Source organism: Pan paniscus, chromosome 8, assembly GCF_029289425.2.
Source record: "Pan paniscus chromosome 8, NHGRI_mPanPan1-v2.0_pri, whole genome shotgun sequence".
Taxonomy (NCBI): Eukaryota; Metazoa; Chordata; class Mammalia; order Primates; family Hominidae; genus Pan; species Pan paniscus.
The window spans coordinates 29,423,431-29,443,602 of NC_073257.2; the positions used below are offsets into that span (position 1 = coordinate 29,423,431).

General features: G+C 45.0%; 1 protein-coding gene across 1 annotated transcript in view; it reads right to left on the minus strand.

Annotated features, from left to right (window-relative positions):
* Positions 1-11,864: 11,864 nt before the first annotated feature.
* RSU1 (Ras suppressor protein 1) overlaps positions 11,865-20,172 on the minus strand; it is a 225,022-nt gene continuing 216,714 nt past the window's right edge. Inside the window, exon 9 of the mRNA XM_003831179.6 lies at positions 11,865-12,619. Coding sequence (XP_003831227.1) covers positions 12,517-12,619 — 103 coding nt within the window. The 3' untranslated portion in view covers positions 11,865-12,516. The remainder of the gene's footprint in view (positions 12,620-20,172) is intronic.

Genomic DNA, 20,172 nt, shown 5'->3' on the forward strand with positions numbered 1-20,172 from the left:
TGACAGTTTGTTAAATGCTGGTGCAGTGGTGAACTCAATTTGTGCTAATTGGTCTTCATGCTGAAAAGAAGTTTATTACCCTTTTAAAAAGTTAGCAGTCAAAACCAATAACCAGATTAAATGCCATCTTCCCAGTTCTTGGTTTTCTACAAGAATGGAAATGGGTATGGATATACCATTGCTATGGAATAGAATGGCTGCCATTTTGCTATTTAAGGCCAGTAAAATAAATGCTGGTCTTGTTCACCTTGGTCTCCATGCAGAAAATGGCCTGACACAGCTCATCACCCAGGGGCTACTGTGCCAAGACAGTCTGATACATCTATTCTCCACCTCTCCCAAGTGGTCTTTTAAATAACTACATGGGATCATATGGATTCTCTGCTTCAAATCCTTCAGTGGGTTCCCTTTGGGTTTGTAAGCAAATCCAACCTCCATGAGATGGCTGGAATAGCCCTGTGTCTGTTCACTGCTGTGTCCCTGGTGCTGGGAACAGCATGAGGCATGGAGTAAGTGCCCAGTGAATGCTTGTTGAATGAATAAGGATCCTGCAAGGTCTTGTCCCTGTTCTTTCCTACCTCTTCACTCTGCTCCAGCCACACTGACCTTCTTCCAGTTAGAGAAACAGACCATGCTCCTGTTCTGCTGAAGAGCTTCATCATGCCGCTAATTTCCTTCTTCTTGTCTAGTTAACTTCTGCTTTCTTTCAGATGACTCATAATTCCCTCAACAGTTTTCCATGATGCTCTGATCTTACTTGGTCCCTTTTATTATGCATTCTTACAGTACCAAATTCTTCTCTTTCAGATAATTATCCAATTCTGATTGACACAATTATTTTGTGAATATTAGTTTATAGTTTCTTCCATTACGCTAGGCTATTAAGTTCCATAAGGGCAGAGATTGTGTCTGCTTCATTTAAAACTATATGCTCAAGACATGGAATCAACCTAAATGTTCATCAGTGGAAGACTGGATAAATGAAACCTGGTACATATACACCATCGAATTCTATGCAGCCATGAAAAAGAACAAGAACATGTCCTTTGCACAAACATGGATGGAGCTGGAGGCCGTTATTCTTAGCAAACTAATGCAGGAACAGAAAACCAAAGACAGCATGTTCTCACTCACAAGTGGGAGCTAAATGATGAGAACACATGGACACAGACACTGGGGCCTGCCTGAAGTGGGAGGACGGAGAGGATCAGAAAAAGTAACAAATGGGTACTAGGCTTAGTACCTGGGTGATGAAATAATCTGTATGACAAACCCCTGTGACAAGAGTTTACCTATATAAAAAACCTGCACATGTACCCCTGAACCTAAAAGTTAAAAAAAAAAAAAGTGTATGGATGTTTCATAATCAGTGCAGTATAGACATGTAATAAGCACCCAATAAGTATTTATTTTAAAAATATTTTAGAGGGCTGGGTGTGGTCACTCACGCCTGTAATCCCAGCACTTTGGGAGGCAGAGGTGGGTTGATCACGAGGTCAGGAGTTCGAGGCCAGGTTGGCCAACATGGTGAAACCCTGTCTCTATTAAAAATATAAAAAATGAGCTGGGCATGGTGGCACGCCCCTGTAATCCCAGCTACTGGGGAGGCTGAGGCAGGAGAATCGCTTGAACCCAGGAAGTGGAGGTTGCAATGAGCCAAGATCATGCCATTGCACTCCAGCCTGGGCAACAGAGCAAGACTCTGATTCGAAAAGTGTGTGTGTGTGTGTGTGTGTTTGTGTGTGTGTATTATATATATATTTCAGAGAAACCATTGCCATATTAAAAACTTAATTCTAAATATTTCATATATATACACATTGATGATTATACAATGATGATTGTCACACTGATGCTTTTTTAAAAAGGGTATACAGTAAAAAGAAATCTTCATTTTCTATCCCCAGATGCAACCTGTTACATTGCTTAGATCTCATTCTTGGGATAATCTGTGAATATATAAGCATATATTTCACATATGTTCAACAAATAGTCTTTTGATGAATGAATTCATGAATCACTCTTATTGCAAACCCATTGTGAAAGTTTTTCATGGGGGCAATTAGATGAGAGCTTCTCATTCTGTTCATAAAACTGTGTTGAGTAAGCCTTACCTAGGCAACAACAACAAAAAACCCATAATTTAGCCAGCTCAGGAAAAATAAAACACAAAAACAAACCTTTTCATATTGAATCTTTTTGTCTTTGTTTATAGCTCTGGATCAGAAAATCAACAATGATTATAGAATGTCACCCAACTCCTACAAAGAAAGGAGAATTCTTTAATGAGGTAACCAAAAAGATTTTCTTTCCACAGAAGAGATAATTCTGTTCTTAGACTTTATTTTAGCAACAGAAGCTACCTGGTGAAATAGGAATCTTTCAGGTTTGGTTTTGTTTTGTTTTCCCGAGACAGAGTCTCCCTCTGTTGCCCAGGTTGGAGTGCAATGGCACAATCTCGGCTCACTGCACCCTCCGCCTCTGGGGCTCAAGCGATTCTCCTGCCTCAGCCTCCCAAGCATTTGAGATTACAAATGCCTGCCACCATGCCTGGCTGATTTTTGTATTTTTCGTAGAGATAGGGTTTTGCCATGTTGGCCAGGCCGATCACCAACACCTGACCTCAGGTGATCTGCCCGCCTTGGCCTTGCAAAGTCCTGGGATTACAGGAATGAGACACGGTGCCTGGCCCCATTTGGGTTCTTAAATGGGGAGCCAGAAACACAAGGCTGGGGTAGAGAATGTCCCCAAGGCACTCCGGGGGATTCACTGCCCAGGCTGATTTGCCTCATCCAAGGCAGTTGGTCACACATAGTTCTGCGCCTCCCAACAACGGAATGCAGAGCCAGACAGCCCTGGTTTGCTCTGGCTTCCCTGTTCTGAGTACAGTGGCAACCACTGCAGGCAACGTTTCATGTCGCAGCGTCTGCTCTGAGCTCGTTCTGGGCGCCTGCGTTTGTTTACTAAGTGCACTATATCCAAGTACCACCAATGTCGTGGTGGCTTAAACTAGCAGAAATGTGTTCTCTTACATTTCTGGAGGTGAGAAGTCCAAAAATCAAGGTGTCAGGAAGACCACGATCCCTCCGAAGTCTCACGGGAAGGACCCTTCCATGCCCCTTCCAGCTTCTCCTGTTTCTGGCTGTCCTAGGCTCTCTGGGCTTATTACTGTATCCCTCCAATCTCTGCCTGTTTCATCAAGTGGCCTCTTCCCTGCATGTCCCTGTGTTGGCACACAGCCTTCTCATAAGGACACTGTCATTGGATTTAGAGCTCACCCTAATCCAGAATAACCTCATTTGAACATGGCTAACTGTATCTGCAAAGACTATTTCTAAATAAGGTCACATTCTGAGAGTTCCAGTGGACATGAATCTTTGAGACACACTCTTCAACCCAGAACAGTGTCCAAGGCAGGCAAGTGTGACCAACTCTCTGCGGGGTCTTCCCAGCCAGCAGGGACACCAGTATCTTTTACACACCTGAGGTTTAAATAACTACTTTCTCATACCATTTTTTTTTTTTTTTTTTTTTTTTTAGCTAGGGTCTTGCTCTGTTACCCAGGCTGGAGGGCAGTGGCGTGATCATAGCTTGCTGCAGCTTGGAACTACTGAGGTCAAGAAATCCTCCAGCCCCAGCCTACCTAGTGATGTAGTTAACATCACTAACTACATCTGCAAGGACTATTTCTAAATATTTCATATTAGTGTCTTTGTAGAGCTCTGATTTTATGACAGTTTATGAAACATCGGTGCAATGGTGAACTCAATTTGTGCTAATTGCTCTTCATGGTGAAGAGCAATGTTAGAGAATACAAGCCACCACGTTGGTGGTATTTGAATATAGTGTGCCTAGGAAACAAGTAGCTAGGACTATAGGTGCTTGCCATCATGCCTGGCTAATTTTTAGGATGTTTATTTTAGACCTGGCATGGTGGCGGCTCATGCCTGTAATCCCAGTACCTTGGGGGGGGGCCAAGGCGCATGGTTCACCTGAGGTCAGAGGTTCAAGACCAGCGTGGCCAACATGGCCAAACCCCGTCTCTACTAAAGATACAAAAAAATTAGCTGGGTGTGGTGGCGCATGCCTGTAATCCCAGCTGCTTGGGAGGCTGAGGCAAGAGAATCACTTGAACCTGGGAGGCAGAGGTTGTAGTGAGCAGAGATCGCCCCACTGCACCCCAGCCTGGGTGACAGACCAAGACTGTGTCTCAAAAAAAAAAAAAGAATTTTTTTGTAGAGACAGTGTCTCCCTATGTTACCAAGACTGGTCTCAAACTCCTGGCCTCAAGAGATCCTCCCACCTTGGCCTCCAAAGTGCTGGAATTACAGGCATGAGCCATCGTGCCTGGCCTCATGTCTTTATGGCCTTTCATTCAAATCCTTCCAGTTACTGATCCTAACCGGCAACAGCAAAGCTCCACATCACACTGGAGCTGCTAAATGGTTTGATGGTCTGCATCTCAGACCCAGCCTTCCTTAATGAAAATACTGGTTTCACAGCTGCATTGTGCACGGCGAGTTAAAAAGTGGCTCTTTGTTAAAATCCTGATTGCACAATGACAAATACAGCAGCCCACACAAACAGCGAGATTGTCCACCTGGTGTGGCAGGGCTATTTTGGGTGGCGCTCTGGGGGAGTTATGAATGGACTGAGCTTCTTTCCCTGCTTTCAGCTATTAGTCAGTGGAAGCGCTTTCTTCCTAGGGCAGGAAGGAGTCAGTTTTGCTGACAACATCTGTACACTGGAAATGGCAGCATCAGAATGTGCTGGGCAGTCGATGTATACAGAAGACTGTGTCTCCAGAGACACATAAAGTTGGTCCTTTGAATGCAGACACTGGGAGGCTTCCTGGGGTGGTCGTTGGGGGACAGCACAATTCTTGACCCCAGGGAGCTGTGTGTATGTCAGCTATGTAACTGAAGTCTTGTTGATTCTAAGGAGGGTCTGACACAAACCGTAAGTAACTGGAGATGAGCAATTCTAATTACAAGTCTTTTCTGATAATGCTTTATTTGTATCCAACCCTGATTGCTTAATTCACTCCCAATTCCTGGGTCTGAAAACATAGAGATATTGGCTGACTCCTATATCCCATCACAGGACATGGTCTCTCCATTTATAGAGGGAGTATAAATGCTTAGGGAAAAATGTCAGTAGGGCATTAGAAATTTCCAGTGGAAACAGAACATGCATGCAATAATGTTTGAATGTCCAAGGTTTCAGGTACTCACTAGCTGTAAGACCAGGATGGATGAGATGCGGTCTCTCCTCTCTGGTTTTCCTTTCCTTTTCCTTTTCCCTTTTTCTTTTCCTTTTTCCTTTCTCCTTTCCTTTTTCCTTTCCTTGATAGAGTCTCACCATGTCACCCAGGCTGGAGTGCGGTGGCAAGATCACAGCTCACTGCAATTCTGATCTCCAGGCTCAGGTGATTCTCCCACCTCAGCTTCCCAAGTAGCTGGGACCACAGGCCTGTGCCACCACATCTGGCTAAAAAATTTTTTTTGTAGGGACAGTGTTTCATTATGTTGCCCAGGCTGGTCTCTAACTCCTGAGTTCAAGTGATCCTCCCACCGTGGTCTCCCAAAGTGCTAGGATTACAGATGTGAGCCACCTCACCCGGCCCTCAGTCTCTGATTGAATGATTAAAAAACAAAGTCTCCAGGTGGTCTGATGATGCTAGCCCAAACCTGCTTCAAAACGAAACCCAAAGCCACTATCTATTTCAGGAAGCGCTGCTCTTTGGGTGGGTCATAGGAGGGAATCCCCTTTGGAGTAAAATAGTTCACTGATAGGACAGTGTTGGAAGTGAATTTCTGGATGAGACGGGGAAAGGGCAAAGTTATTCTCAGAAGTGAGGCTTATCCGCTTTGGTCAATCCATCACTGAACCATCAGAGAGATGCTGTCGCCTGACCAAGCATGAGGAACAGAGACAGCAGAAACCAAAGGTTTCTGTCATTTATAGAAATGGGGTAAAGCGGTCATCATGCAGTAACTTGAATGTGTTAATAAAATGAACACTTAAGGAGCTCAAAAGCAGAAACTTCCTTCATCGGAAGGAAAATTGCTGCCTTTTGGATAGGCCAAGGGAGTCTTGATTGACAGCAGAGTGTGATGTGGGATTAAGGAAAGGACATTAGCTCTACAGTCAAATGCATGTTCTTTTCCATCCTTCCTCTGCCACTTGCCAGCTGTGGGCTCTTGCTGGAAGTTCCTTAATTTCTCTGAGGTCAAATTTCCCACAAGATGAGGATATCCATTGAGTGAGAATGAAAGGAAACAAAGTGCCTGATACATGAACAGGCTGCAATCAATGAGTGCTATTATTAGTAAAAGAAAATAGATTAAGAGGGAAATTTAACAGTGGCCAATTACCAAATTCTATTGTGTACAAAATAAGTATGTGGTAAGAAAGAGGTAATACACAAAATGTTTATGCAGTCTTAACAGAAACATGATGTTAGAGCCCAGGAGTCTCCCAAAGCTGTTGTTGATGGGAAGATCAATTATAAAAATAAGGACACACCATATATGGTAGGATCACATGATACTATAAATGGAGAGATACACACAGGAATGATTAATGCCTAATTTTAGGTCACAAAATGTCCAGAGAACAGAGACTTTTCACTTTACTTGCCAATTCTGCTGCTTCTAAACATCTGAATTGACTCACATTGACAAGGCCAGTTTGGATTTTGCCTTTGACATGAACCCTTCTTCTGGGTTCATACAGGTAAATTGGGGTGCCAGCCCTTTCTGGTTTTGTTACTGAAGAAATTGATGGTTGTTTGAGGAAGGCTAAATGGTCAAGTATGAAACAATTGTGTAATTATAAGGAAAACCAAACATCCAGGTAAAGGTTTGAACTCTTAACAGGGTTGCATAAATTCTCACCTGTAATAATATTCATACATTTTTTTTCCCTTACGAGAATTCAACTTTGATAAAGTAGCCCAGAATGATGAGGTATAAAAGGGATGTCTAGGACTTTTTCCCTTCCCTCTACCTTAATATTAGCTTTATATCATCCAAATCACAAGTATCCAATTTGTAGTCTATTCAATTAAATAATTATTGAGCCCCTATTGTATACAAGGCACCATTCTGGGTGCTGGGGATGTAACAGTTGATAGAATAATCAGCAGAAGTTTCTCTGGAAAGGGCCAGATAGTAGAAACCTTTTGCTTTGTGAGCCATAAGGTCTCTGTGTCAGCCAGTCAGCTCTGTTGTGGTCACATAAAAATAGCCACAGACTGGCTGGGCATGGTGGCTCATGCCTGTAATCCCCGCACTTTGGGATGCTGAGGCAGATGGATCACTTGAGGCCAGGAGTTCGAGACAAGCCTGGCTAACATGACAAAACCCTGTCTCTATTAAAAATACAAAAATTAGGCTGGGCGCAGTGGCTCAAGCCTGTAATCCTAGCACTTTGGGAGGCAGAGGTGGGCGGATCACGAGGTCAGGAGATGGAGACCATCCTGGCTAACATGGTGAAACCCCGTCTCTACTAAAAATACAAAAAATTAGCTAGGCGTGGTGGCGGGTGCCTGTAGTACTAGCTACTCGGGAGGCTGAGGCAGGAGAATGGCGTGAACCCGGGAGGCGGAGCTTGCAGTGAGCCAAACTGCACTCCAGCCTGGGAGACAGAGCAAGACTCCGTCTCAAAAAAAAAAAAAAAAAAAAAAAAAAAATTAGTTCAGTCTGATGGTGCACACCTGTAATCCCAGCTAGTTGGAAGGCTGAGGCATGAGAACCACTTGAATCCTGGAGGTGGAGGTTGCAGTGAGCTGAGATTGTGTCACTGCATTCTAGCCTGAGCAAGAGAGGGAGACTCCCTTTCCAAAATTAAAAAATAAAAGAAAAAAAGAAAAGAAAAAAGCAGCCACAGACCTTAAGTGAATGAGAATGGCTGTGTTCCCACAACTTTATTTACAAAAACAGGCGTGGGCCAGGTTTGGCTTCTGGGTGCCTCTGAGCTGTAGCTGGCTGACCCTTTTCCTGGAGGAACCTCTACTTCGCTGGGGTGGGAGGCAGGTGACGGACAAAATAAATTGCAAATTTAAAGCAGGGTAATCAGGGGAGGCTCTGTTGAGAAAGTGACTGTTTAACCAAGATTTGAAGTAGATGAAGGAGTTACAGGTATACATTTGGCAGAACATTCTAGAAAAGGATCACCTGCACAAAAGTCTTGAAGGGGGAAGAACCTGGAGGAGTAGGGGGACCCTAGACCCTGGTAACCTAGGCTTTCACTCTGAGTGAAAGACACAAGGGGACTTCACTGGAAGACAGTGGGCAGAAGAGCGTCCTGATGTGATGTCAGCATATAAAAATTTGCTCTGTTGCATGGAGATCGCAGCGCAAGAGCAAAAGCAGGAGCCCCACCAGAGGATACCAGAGTGGAGCAGTCAAGAGGGCAGGGTGACCTGGGCCAGTGTGGAAGAAGATGATGCGAAGTCTTCAGTTCATGTTATGTTTTGCAGGTAGAGACTAGAGATTTTCTAACACGGTACTTGTAGGATATTATGACTACGAAGCTTTGTTAGAAACCGAACTATTAGTGACTTAACTTTGCAATCTGAGGCAACAAACAAGTGTTGTGTGCAGAGTCTGTAGAAGGAGGTAAAAGTACAGGATAAGAAACATGGACGGGGCAACTTGTATTTTCAGTGAATATGGACACAATGATTGGGACAACCCAGTTCTCTGCAGTCACAGGATTTTCTCTTCTATATTTAAGTTTATCAAAGTGAAGATTCACTTCTGCAGAGTGGTGTACAAGTCACTTCTATTCCAAAGGGCGAACCTGATGTGACTGGGGGCCTGTCGCTTTCCTAACGTGGGTTCCACAGATTATAAGGGCGGTACAAAGCTTAGAGAAGTGGTTCTGTGGCCAAATGGCCCATCCACTTTTTCTACTTGCTCCTACCTTAATTGAAAAAAAAAAAAAAAGGCTCCTAATAAACATTATATCACCTCCAGCAAATAAAGAGAAACACTTCTCTCCTAGATCTGAGAACCATTATACAGTTTATTCTCAAATAACCTGCCTTACCTATCCCACAAGGCTCTTGCACAGACCATGTGATTATGTGTATGAAAGTATTTTGAATAACATCTCTAAGCTACCTAGCCACGTGGGCAAGGACAGTGTTTTACATAAAGGGGAGAAACCCTGTGGAAGAAGTTTCAAATGAGGAATAAAAAAATATGCACGGCTTCCCATGTGGGCTCTTAGCACTTGGAAGACCAGACTGCAAGGCATCAAAGGCCGGGGGGGCGGGGGCCAGCTAATTTCACCATTGGGCTAAAAAGGTTAGATTATCTTTGTGAAAAAGCCACCTTTCAGCCGGGCGCAGTGGCTCATGCCTGTAATTTCAGCACTTTCGGAGGACGAGGCGGGCAGATGGATCACCTGAGGCCAGGAGTTCGAGACCAGCCTGGCCAACATGGTGAAACCCCGTCTCTACTAAAAATACAAAAATTAATTGGGCGTGGTGGTGGGTGCCGGAATCCCAGCTCCTCGGGAGGCTGAGACAGGAGAATCGCTTGAACCCGGGAGGCGGAGGTTGCAGTAGGCTGAGATCACGCTATTGCATTTCAGCCTAGGTGACAGAGAGAGACTCCGTCTCAAAAAAAAAAAAAAAAAGGCCACCTTTCAAACTTTGGATATTTTGTTTGCTGATCCAGATATCAAGTAACTAAAAACTGTAGGAAAAGACGTGAAATCCATTTTGGTAACAAAAAGAGAAAAAACCCTCCTGACATTTTATATTATGGCTTGAGCTTAAATATATATTTCCTGGATTGCATAATATACCATGACATACCAATTTGATTTTGAAAAACACATGCATTTAATATTTTCTGATTACAAAAGTATGTTCATTAGAAAAAATTTAAGTACAGAATGAATAAGTAAAATTCTAGAAAGTCTTAGTTCACAATACAGAGATAATTTAACTGCCTTAAAATTGTGTTCACCTCTATTTAATTTTTTATGCATACATATTACAAACAAGCTTCCTTTTGACACAGCTGGGACCATCCTTATATAATTAGTTTGAAAAATCTTGCTTTTTCTGTTTAATCAGATGTTATGATTCTCTCCCTTTGCCCTTATTGTTGAACAATTTTTTTTTTCTTGGAAACAGAATCTTGCTCTGTTGCCCAGGCTGGAGTGTGGTGGTGCAATCTCAGCTCAGTGCAACCTCCGCCTCCTGGGTTCAATCAATTCTCCTGCCTCAGCCTCCTGAGCAGCTGGGACTACAGGCGCACGCTGCGACGCCCGGCTAATTTTTTGTATTTTAGTAGAGACGGGGTTTCACCGTGTTGCCCAGGCTGGTCTCAAACTCCTGAGCTCAGGCAATCTTCCCACCTTGGCCTCCCAAAGTGTTAGGATTACAGGCATGAGCCACTGTGCCTGGCTGTTGTTCAACAATTTTTAATGTCATAAAAGCCTCATGCAGACACACCGTAATTCATTGAACCCCTTTTCCACTGACAGGGATCAGGCTTTTCTCTGTTTTTCTTGTGTATGCAATGCTATAAGGACAATTCCTAAACATTGCAGTCTGTGGGGATCTCTGATAATTTCCTCAGGATACATTCCTAGAAATAAAAATTCTGGGCCCCAGTACACAATCTGAAGGTTTTGCCACCTATCGTCAAGCTGCTGTGGCCTTTCTGGAGCGAAATTTATATTCCCAGTAGCCATGTGAAAGCATGTTTATTTCATGTTACTCCTCTTGCACTTAATACTGCCTTAAAAAATATTTGCACACTTCTCTTTGTTACACATGGCTTCTTTTTGCTTTGATCTGTATACTTTTTAAAAATATTACCAGTGAGTCTTCGATGATTGCTTCACGTTTCTGGGAGGTATTTCGTTCCTGTGCGTTTCTGGTGTTTTCATCTTTTGAAAAAAATGACTCATAAGAGCCCTTCATATTGTTAGATTTTTACTAATGCTTTCTTGCTGGTTTAATTTTAGGTTGTCTTTCCTATCCACAACAGCAAAGGCCTTGTTCTCCTTCGTGCAATCTCAGAAGCTCAAAAGTCAATTACAAAAATTCAGGCAGAGGCATACATGGCACCTAGAAAAATGGTATCTATCCCTAAACAGGGGATGGGACCTGGGGAAGCCACTTCCCACATTTAAATGTTCTATCAGGAATTTGTCTAGAAGCCAGAAGTTTAGACCTTGCTCTGTGGCCTCTCTGATTGAAATGCGAAGTCTTTTCCTAATTAACTCAGAACTTGTTGTTTGATTGTGATTTTTGACTTTTTATATGCCCCAGTGGGTCCTGGTCTTGGGAGCTCAACTGGGAAGCCGAAAGGACACAGCAGAGAAGGGCAGGCCCCCTCTCCCAGGCCATTTGAAAAGACGGTGCATCTTCACATACCATTTTTTTTGTGTCGGCCTTCTGGGGTTGACAGCCCTTTCAGTGAGCACAAAACCTCAGCTTGCATTTATTTTGATTTTCGTAGGTATCACTGTTGAAAAGAAGGAAAGCTGCCTATCACAGATGTTAAACAATTGATTGTTTAATGACTCTGCAACTGTGGTTTCCACCCTGGGTGTGGTGTAGCGCGTGCACATTTACACAACTTCCTTGGCATCGAAGTCGCTTAGAAGAATGCTTCGATGTGAGCAGATTTTCTGCTGTGACAAAATACACAGTTGAGGTTTTTTCTCTCTCCCTTTCACAGTTCTTGTCTACCAGCCCCTGGCAGAAATCACCATTTCTTCGGCGAAGGAATGCTGCTTTCCAAAATCCTTTGGCAGAATCTCCTAGAGATTTGTTTTTCTGCTTCCTAATTTAGAAAGTCTTCAAAGAAAAAAAAAACTTGACAAATTAATGTGAGAAGAAACGAACTGTGATTTAATTTTGCATTTCTTTCATGAAAAGTTTATCATGTATAACCAATAAAATTGGATAAGATGATTTTGGGGGAGAAAAGTAAATGAAAATGTGTTATACCCCAAGATCAGACTGTTCTTTTATTCTGAGTCAATAAGTAACATGTGATACAAACTCAAGATTTTATTAAAATCATTTGTAAGTTAAATTAGCATATCTCGGTGGTTGGTGAAGGAAGACTTTTAATAAAGCAAAATAATGAGTTATGTGAATCAACAGAAAGAGTGAAAAGTGTTAACAGTGACATTTAAATGGTTACATGATTTTAATTATTCTTTTGATAATAAGCAACCTTGTGTTGTCTATTCAAGAAAAGCCAGAGCCCACTATGGAATTTGCAGTTGAATAAGAGCTTTGTTCCCTGCTTTTGGTAATGTTAAAGAAACAAATGGAAATGGTTTAAAGACCTTATAAAAATCTCCCACCTAGCAAAAGAATCTAAAAGGTAAGGTGGGAAGCATTAGAAAGAGAGTGAAAAGAAAAATAAAAAAGGCCTCACACGCATTGGGTTTATTTGAGAGACAGAGCAAGAGAGAATGAAGTGTTGGAGAGAGAAGGTGCTGGAAGGCCAGCCGATGCCAATCCCTTCCTTATCTGTTCTTGGCTGCCAGGGGTTTCCGGCTGATCTTTTTCGATTTGTCATTATTCTTCTTCGGTGGTTCTGGGTTGGCCTGCATGTGTCTGCCGTAGAGGCTGCAAAGACAGAGAAAGGACACTATCAGATCTATTTTGCCAACACAAGATAGCTTTCACTGGAAGAGCTTTCAGGAATAGAAGAATCTCCAAAAATATTCAGTAAGCCAAAGAAAACCAAAAGATCACTTCTGTGTTCTCTGGGTGCTACGCTGTGTTGAATATAAAATTCTCTTACACATGCATGCCATGCCATGATGTCCGATCACAGACCAGTCTCTTGGGATTTCACACTCACTGGGAGAAGTGGTCAGGCCCTGCTCAGCCGTTCTGGACTGAAGTTCAAAAGCTTATGAGTGTTTAAGTCGACAATGATAAAAATGGGATTGAATGGAAGAGACAGAGTGTCCATTTAGTGAAAAGCGAGCATGATGCTTGGCCCAAAAGCCCAGGGGCTGGCTAATGGGACAGAGAGCAATGGTGTCCGAATCTGTGCTGGCTGCTCACCCATGATGGATAGCGTGGGGCTGGCCACCACACATCAATGCCACATTAATAAGTACCGCTGATTAAATGCTGACAAAGTGCCCTATAATTACGGTGGATGGCATTCATTGCGCAGCGAAGCTGGCTCCGTGGCTGAGAGGATTTAACTGAACAGCAGAAGGTAATTAATCGATAATTTATGAGTAATTCTGATTAAACCAAATTAAAAGCCACCCTAATATAAATACAGCTCAAAATTAACTCCTTTTATTGATATAACTTTGTCTCCACGAGAGCCTGGTGGGTGTCTCAGGTCCTCTGCAGCAAGGGCATACCCGGCTCCACAGCCCGCAGTTGCTGTGAATGAGGGTTGGCACAGAGCCTGACGTCCCTGTACCAGGTGGCCCAGCTCCAGCATCCACACAAGGAATATGCACACTCTCTGGATGCTGGCATCTTGGGCTGTTTAGCATATACTGGCATCCGGCATTTTTTTTTTTTTTTTTCCTCAGTGTCTCACTCTGTCACTCTGCTCCCCAGGCTGGAGGGCAGTATATGATCATAGCTCACTGCAGCCTCAAACTCCTGGGCTCAAGCGATCTCATGGCTCAGCCTCCTGAGTAGCTGGACTACAGATATATGCCACCATGCCTAGCTAATTAAAAAAAATATATATATATCATATATAATATCTATTATATGATATATGATAGATAATATATGATATAGATGATATATATCATATCTATATCATATATTATCTGTATATCTATATGTATCATATATTATATATGTATCATATATTATCTATCATATATATCATAAAATATACTATTATCTATTATATATAAATATATATATATATATATATATTTTTTTTTTGAGATGGAGTCCTATTGTGTTGCCCAGGCTGGAGTGCAGTGGTGTGATCTTGGCTCACTGCAACCTCTGCCTCCCAGGTTCAAGCAATTCTCCTGCCTCAGCCTCCTGAGTAACTGGGCTTACAGGCATGCACTACCATGCCCAGCTAATTTCAGATTTTTAGTAGCAATGGGGTTTCACCATGTTGGCCAGGCTGGTCTTGAACTCTTGACTTCCAGTGATCCACCCATCTCGGCCTCCCAAAGTGCTGAGATTCAGGCGTGAGCCACCATGCCCCAACAAAAAAATTATTTTAATAGACATGGGGTCTCACTAGGTTGCCCAGGCTGGTGTTACACTCCTGGCCCCAAGTAATCCTCCTGCCTTGGCCTCCCAAAGTGGCATTACAGGGATGAGCCACTGTGCCTGGCCTCCAATACTAGTGTTCTTGATGACATCTCCACCATGGCTGACAGGCAGAGGGGAAAGGCTGGCAGATGGAACTGCCCAGTTGATTTTGTGATCCAGGAAAGCTGGACGCTATGGTTTTGAAAGGCCATACTGTATTCTAACTATTCCAGTCTTCCAAGTGTTGCCTTGGAGGCGGTACAAGCAGGTTCCATCCGCGGTCACTTTCCGGAGTGTAGAACACAGGGTTCAGAGCTGGCCAGAGACAGACCTACGAGCCAGGGCGTGCACATCCAGCCAGGTGCTGGGATTGCACTCCAGGAAAAGGGGAGGCCATTCTTTTGCATCAAGAAGTTTCCATATGTCCTAGACAGAGAACATAAGAGCCTGCAAATTGGCTTTCCACATCTCTAGGAATTAGTTTGGAGGCCTTTTTGCTTGTGTAATGGAGACAGTAGCCCTGTCCTGACCAGCCCGGCTGTGCCTCCTCTGAAGCCACAGAAGAAGAAACAACTCCTTAAGAGAATCTGAACTTCGGGAGGCTAAGGCAGGCAGATCACGAGGTCAAGAGATGGAGACCATCCTGGCCAACATGGTGAAACTCCATCTCTACTTTAAAAAAAAAAAAAAGAAAAAAAAAGAAAAAATTAGCTGGCATAATGGTGCATGCCTGTAGTCCCAGCTACTCAGGAGGCTGAGGCAGCAGAATTACTTGAACCTGGGAGGCAGAGGGTGCAGTGAGCTGAGATCACACCACTGCACTCCAGCCTGGCAACAGAGTGAGACTCTGTCTCAGAAAAAAAAAAAAAAAACTCCATGAAAGCACATTTTTCAACCTATAGGGGCTCCCCCAACCTACACTTTTAAAAGGGTCACGGGTACCCCTGAAGACGAGGCCATGGCCACCTGGGGGTCCTGGGTCCTGTGTCCCAGGTGGGAGACCACTGGTTTAGATAGGGAGTAAAGTTCAGCGGGTCCAACCTTGTCTTTGTTGCTGCCCCCAATTTCCAAAGATACCTGTGTTCAAGTCCTGAAACCTGGGAGTATGTTACCTTACATGACAAAAGGGGCTCTGCAGGTGTCGAAGTTAAGGACCACCCTGCATTAGCCATGTGGACTCAACCTGTGTTCCTCCTTCTCGGCATCTCTCCCAGACACAACAAATAGGCAGAGGAAATGCTCAAAGTAGATCCCTCCATTCTATTCCTCATCCTCCAAGCTCCGAAACATGCTTACTCCTCTAATAGCACCTGCCCTTGTCCTCGGATGTTGATCTACTCAGGGCCACTGACTCAATGCTCAAGGGCTTAGCACTGCAGAGTAATAAACCCTGGAGGCATCAGGTCTCCAAGCTCCCCTCACCTGGCAGGAAGCAAGGGTCTGACTCTGTTATGTGTCTTCACACAGGCACCTATGGCCTAGGTAGCTTCAGCTACACACACACAGCTTCCTTCCAGCCTCAGAGATCTTTCCTCTATTTCCCAACCCCTTATCCGCACAGAGCAAAAAAATACGTATGTACATTTTTATTCAAAGACAGTTTCAAACTTTAAGGATTATTATTTTTTCAGATGGAGTCTTGCTCTGTCGCCCAGGCTGGAGTGCAGTGGCACTATCTCAGTTCACTGCAGCTTCTGCCTCCCGAGTTCAAGTGATTCTCGTGCCTCAGTCTCCCAAGTAGCTGGAATTACAAGTGTGTACCACCATGCCTGCCTAATTTTTGTATTTTTAGTAGAGAGGGGGTTTCGCCACGTTGGCCATGCTGGTCTCAAACTCCTGACCTCAAATGATCCACCCACCTTGGAAAGGCTGGGATTACAGGCGTGAGCCACGCACCTGGCCTCCAAACTGTAAGGATTCTAAAAGTCGACAGAAAGATGACTCCACTGTTCATGCCCATGGAAACCTAGCAATACCCAAGTGTAAGGAAAGAGTCTTGGCAATGATAAGAGGTCAGCAGAGGGAGAGGAGCAGTAGGAATTGAGAGGAATTGACAAGGCCCTTCTTCGAGTCAAGTGTTGAATGCGGGAAGGGCTGAGGTGGGTGTTCAGCTTGGCCCTGACGATGGGGATCCAGGCAAGCGATTTCAGAAGGGGTTGCAAAAGCTGCAGGGCTCTTCTCCTTTTTCGGAGCGAACTGGAATGTTCCACTGTTTCAGTCTCTGCCTTTTTATATTCAGATCCCACTGTGTGTGTCTGAACATCCTGGGGCTGCAGAACAAGTCACTACAAAGGGCCAGGTGGGAGCCAGTGGCCCTGAACTTGCTGTTCAAATCCTGCTTTTGACGTTTATTAGCTGATGACTCTGGGCAAATGATCAGCAATGTTTGCCTCCCTCTCCGTGCCTCAGTTTCTTTATCTGTAAGCTAGAGATGTCGTTTGTCTTCCTTGCAGGGTGTTTCGGTAAGCCCAGCACCATGGCAAACCTACTGGAAGCAGTCAGCGAATGCTTATTGAAAAGTAGGACAGACATGGAGTTACAGTCAAGAGTGATTAAATCAAGATAATTATATGATTACCTTCCTTCTTTAGGGCTGTTTCCCCTGCAAAATAACAGGGTATTTTCTATCAACACTAAATCCCCAAACACCTCTGGAACAAAGGTTTTAATCCTTTTTGAAGAAAGCAACTAAGACAGAGCTAAATGCATGGCCCACTTCCTCAGTGAGTCATCGGCAGGGCTGGATGACGCTGCTGTCCGCCGCACGATCCTTTAACTCCTCCAGCTGTGTGGGCAGATGAGAGCTGGTGTTTTACTAAGCGGCCATAAGTGGCCGTTTTCACAGGGATGTGGCTATGGCAGTGGCGGTGCAGTCACAACAAGCTCCAAAGTCTGGTGTTCCATTCCTGGCTCTGCCAGTTACGAGCCATGGGGCCTCAACTGGGCAAGTAAGTGTGGTAGACAGAATCACAGCTCCCAAAGATGGCCACATCCGATCCCTGAAACCTGTGACTGTTATTTTCCATGGCAGTGGGGACTCTGCAGGCATGACTTAGTTAAGAACCTTGAGCTGGGAAGAGAATCCTGGATGATCCCGTGGGCTGAGTGTCATCAAAAGGGTCCTTATAAGAAAGCAGCAGGAGGGACCAGCTGCAGGGGTACACATCTGTAATCCCAGCACTTCGGGAGGCCAAGGCAGGAGGATTGCTTGAGGCCAGGCATTCACGACCAACCTGGGCATTACAGGGAGACCCTATCTCTACAAAAAGTAAAAAAAAAAAAAAAAATTAGCCAGGTGTGGTGGAGCACACCTGTAGTCCCAGCTACTTACTTGGGAGGCTGCATTGGGAGGATCGCTTGAGCCTGGGAGTTTGAGGCTGCAGTGAGCCGTGATCACACCACTGTATTCCAGCCTGGCCATAGGGCAAGACCTTAACAATCAATCAAAAATAAAAACAGGCAGGGGGTCAGAGTGAAAGAGATTTGAAGATGTTACACTGCAGTCTCTGAAGTTGGGGAAAGGGGCTATGAACCAAGGAACACAGGTGGTCTGTGTAAGCCAGAAAAGCAAGGAAATGCTCTTCCCTAGAATCTCCTGCAAGAGGCAACCTAGCAACACTGGTTTCAGACTTCTGACCTCCAGAACTGTCAGGTAATACATTCGTTTTGTTTTCAACTACTAAGTTCTTGGTAATGTGTTAGAGCAGCAATAGACTACTAAGTTCTTGGTAATGTGTTAGAGCAGCAATAGAGAACTAACATAGTAGGTGAGCCTCTCTGGGCCTGACAGGGTGGCCTGTCCGTGAGGATTCTGCTTAATTTCAATAGGGAAAATGAGTTTCTGGGGTAAATTAAAAAGATGGAAAAATGAAAGAACCAAGATGCAGAGAGGCAAGGTGTGTCCCAAAGGAAAAATGGGTGTTGTTTCTACGAGAGGAAGTGCAAATAGCTTTGCAAACTGTCCCCTTGCTACTACGAACTGGCTGGTCCCTGTCCCACCATCCTCTGAAGCTAACACTCGTGGCTTGTTTTGCATGTACCTGGATTGAATTTATAGCAGTGACTGACTACAGAGGACAGAACAGTCAGTGCCATTGAAAGACAACCTATTCCTTGCAGTTCCTGAGAGGAAAGTGTGTGGCATACCATGCAGGGCCATGCGGGGAAGTGCCAGGACTGGCGAAAAACTTTTGTCCTGACCTCTTGTAACTTGTACTTTTCCCCCAGGGCCTTGGTGAACAAAGCTTCTCCATCTCCTTCACCTGGGAAACGCCAACCATCCCTAAGACCTGGGCACCACTGTCCCCTCCTAGACAGCATGTGCCCTCAGGGCCACTGCAGCTCTCTGCTCATGTGGTACCTGTCTGGCCCTACAGGAGCCCACCACATCCTGCACTGGGGATTCCTGGAGAACAGTCTCTGGGACTCACAGCCACCTCTGCCTTCCACACCCTGCTCAGCCCTGAACGATGTGTGCCCTGGGGAACCTCCCTCACCTCCCACAGTCTGATGTCTCCATCTCCAAGAGGAAGATGAAGATTCCCAGCTACCATGGAGAGCTTGGGAGAAGATTAAATTAGGGAAACGCTCTTGTCCCTTGGGCACACAGTAGGCATTTCAGAATGACAGCTGCCGCTTCTAACCTCTCAGGAAGCTTCTCTGACGCAGGCTACCAGGGCCAACTCCTTCCACCTCTTGCAGGCTGCTGCCATGCCCTCGTGCTGCCCGGAATCTGCACTGCCAGCCTGTGCCTTTGGTGTAGATCTTTCTGGGAGAGCTTCGGCGGGCACTGCCACTCGGCTATGACAGCTGGAGAGTGATAAAGAGAGCCTGGCCCAAGGTCACCCATGGGGCTGCAGTGGCTGGTGGGTAAAATGCTTAGCCCAGGAACTGGAGGAAACCCTTTGACATGGAGCCCTAGAGCATCTCTCCCCTGACAGCCGGGGTTTGGAGAGGAGAATTGGGAGATGATTAAGAAGTAGGAAAAAAACGAGAAAGCGCACTCTGAAGTGACACAAGAGGATCAGTTGCTCTTGAGAGTCTGGTAACAGGCTTCTGTCACTGAAGACGGTTTCAAAGATGAGATGCCTGCGACGCTCTCAGTGGTGGGAGATGAGATGAGTGAACCAGTCTGCTAGGCTCACAAGGGCTCTTGATCTCACTGTGAAGCCCAAATGCCAATGTGGGAGTGGGCACTGCCCTGAGTTGCCACCCCAGGAACCCCTGCTGAAGCCCATCTCTCGAAGGATCATGGGGAAACGATCCTGGAGACTGCCTGGGTCGGTAGGCTGGTGACTTCGGTGGCGTGCTGTTAAAACAGCCTGCAGACAGGCCGCTCCAAGCTCCGTGCAACTGACCACTACCGCCTGGACAGCTAAGATTGCACAGCAAAAAATTCCAGTCCACTGTACTCAGAATAAATGTTGTAACTTTTTTTTGATTAAGCAGATGTATTATGCATGATTTTCTATTACTGACAAGTGGTTTATTTTGGGGGGGGGGGAGTTTGAGACAGGGTCTTGATCTGTCCACCCAGGAATGCAGTGGCATGATCGCAGCTCACTGCAGCGTTGACCGCTGTGCTCAAGCGATCCTCCTGCCTCAGCCTCCCAAGTAGCTGGGGCTACAGGTGCAGATCACCATGCCCAGCTTATTTTAAAATCTTATTGTAGAGATGGGGTCTCACTATGTTGCTAGGCTGGTTTCAAACTCTGGGGTTCAAGCAATCCTCTCACCTCACACTCCCAAAGTGCTGGGATCACAGGTGTAAGCCACAGCGCCTGGCTGATACGTGGATTTTATTTAATACGGGCATCTTCATTTTTGGAAAAATTGAGTCTTATGTCAGATCCAAGGGTCTCATATCCCTTTGCTGCAGCAGCAAGGAAGACCCCCCCCCCCCCCCCCCACCGCAGAGC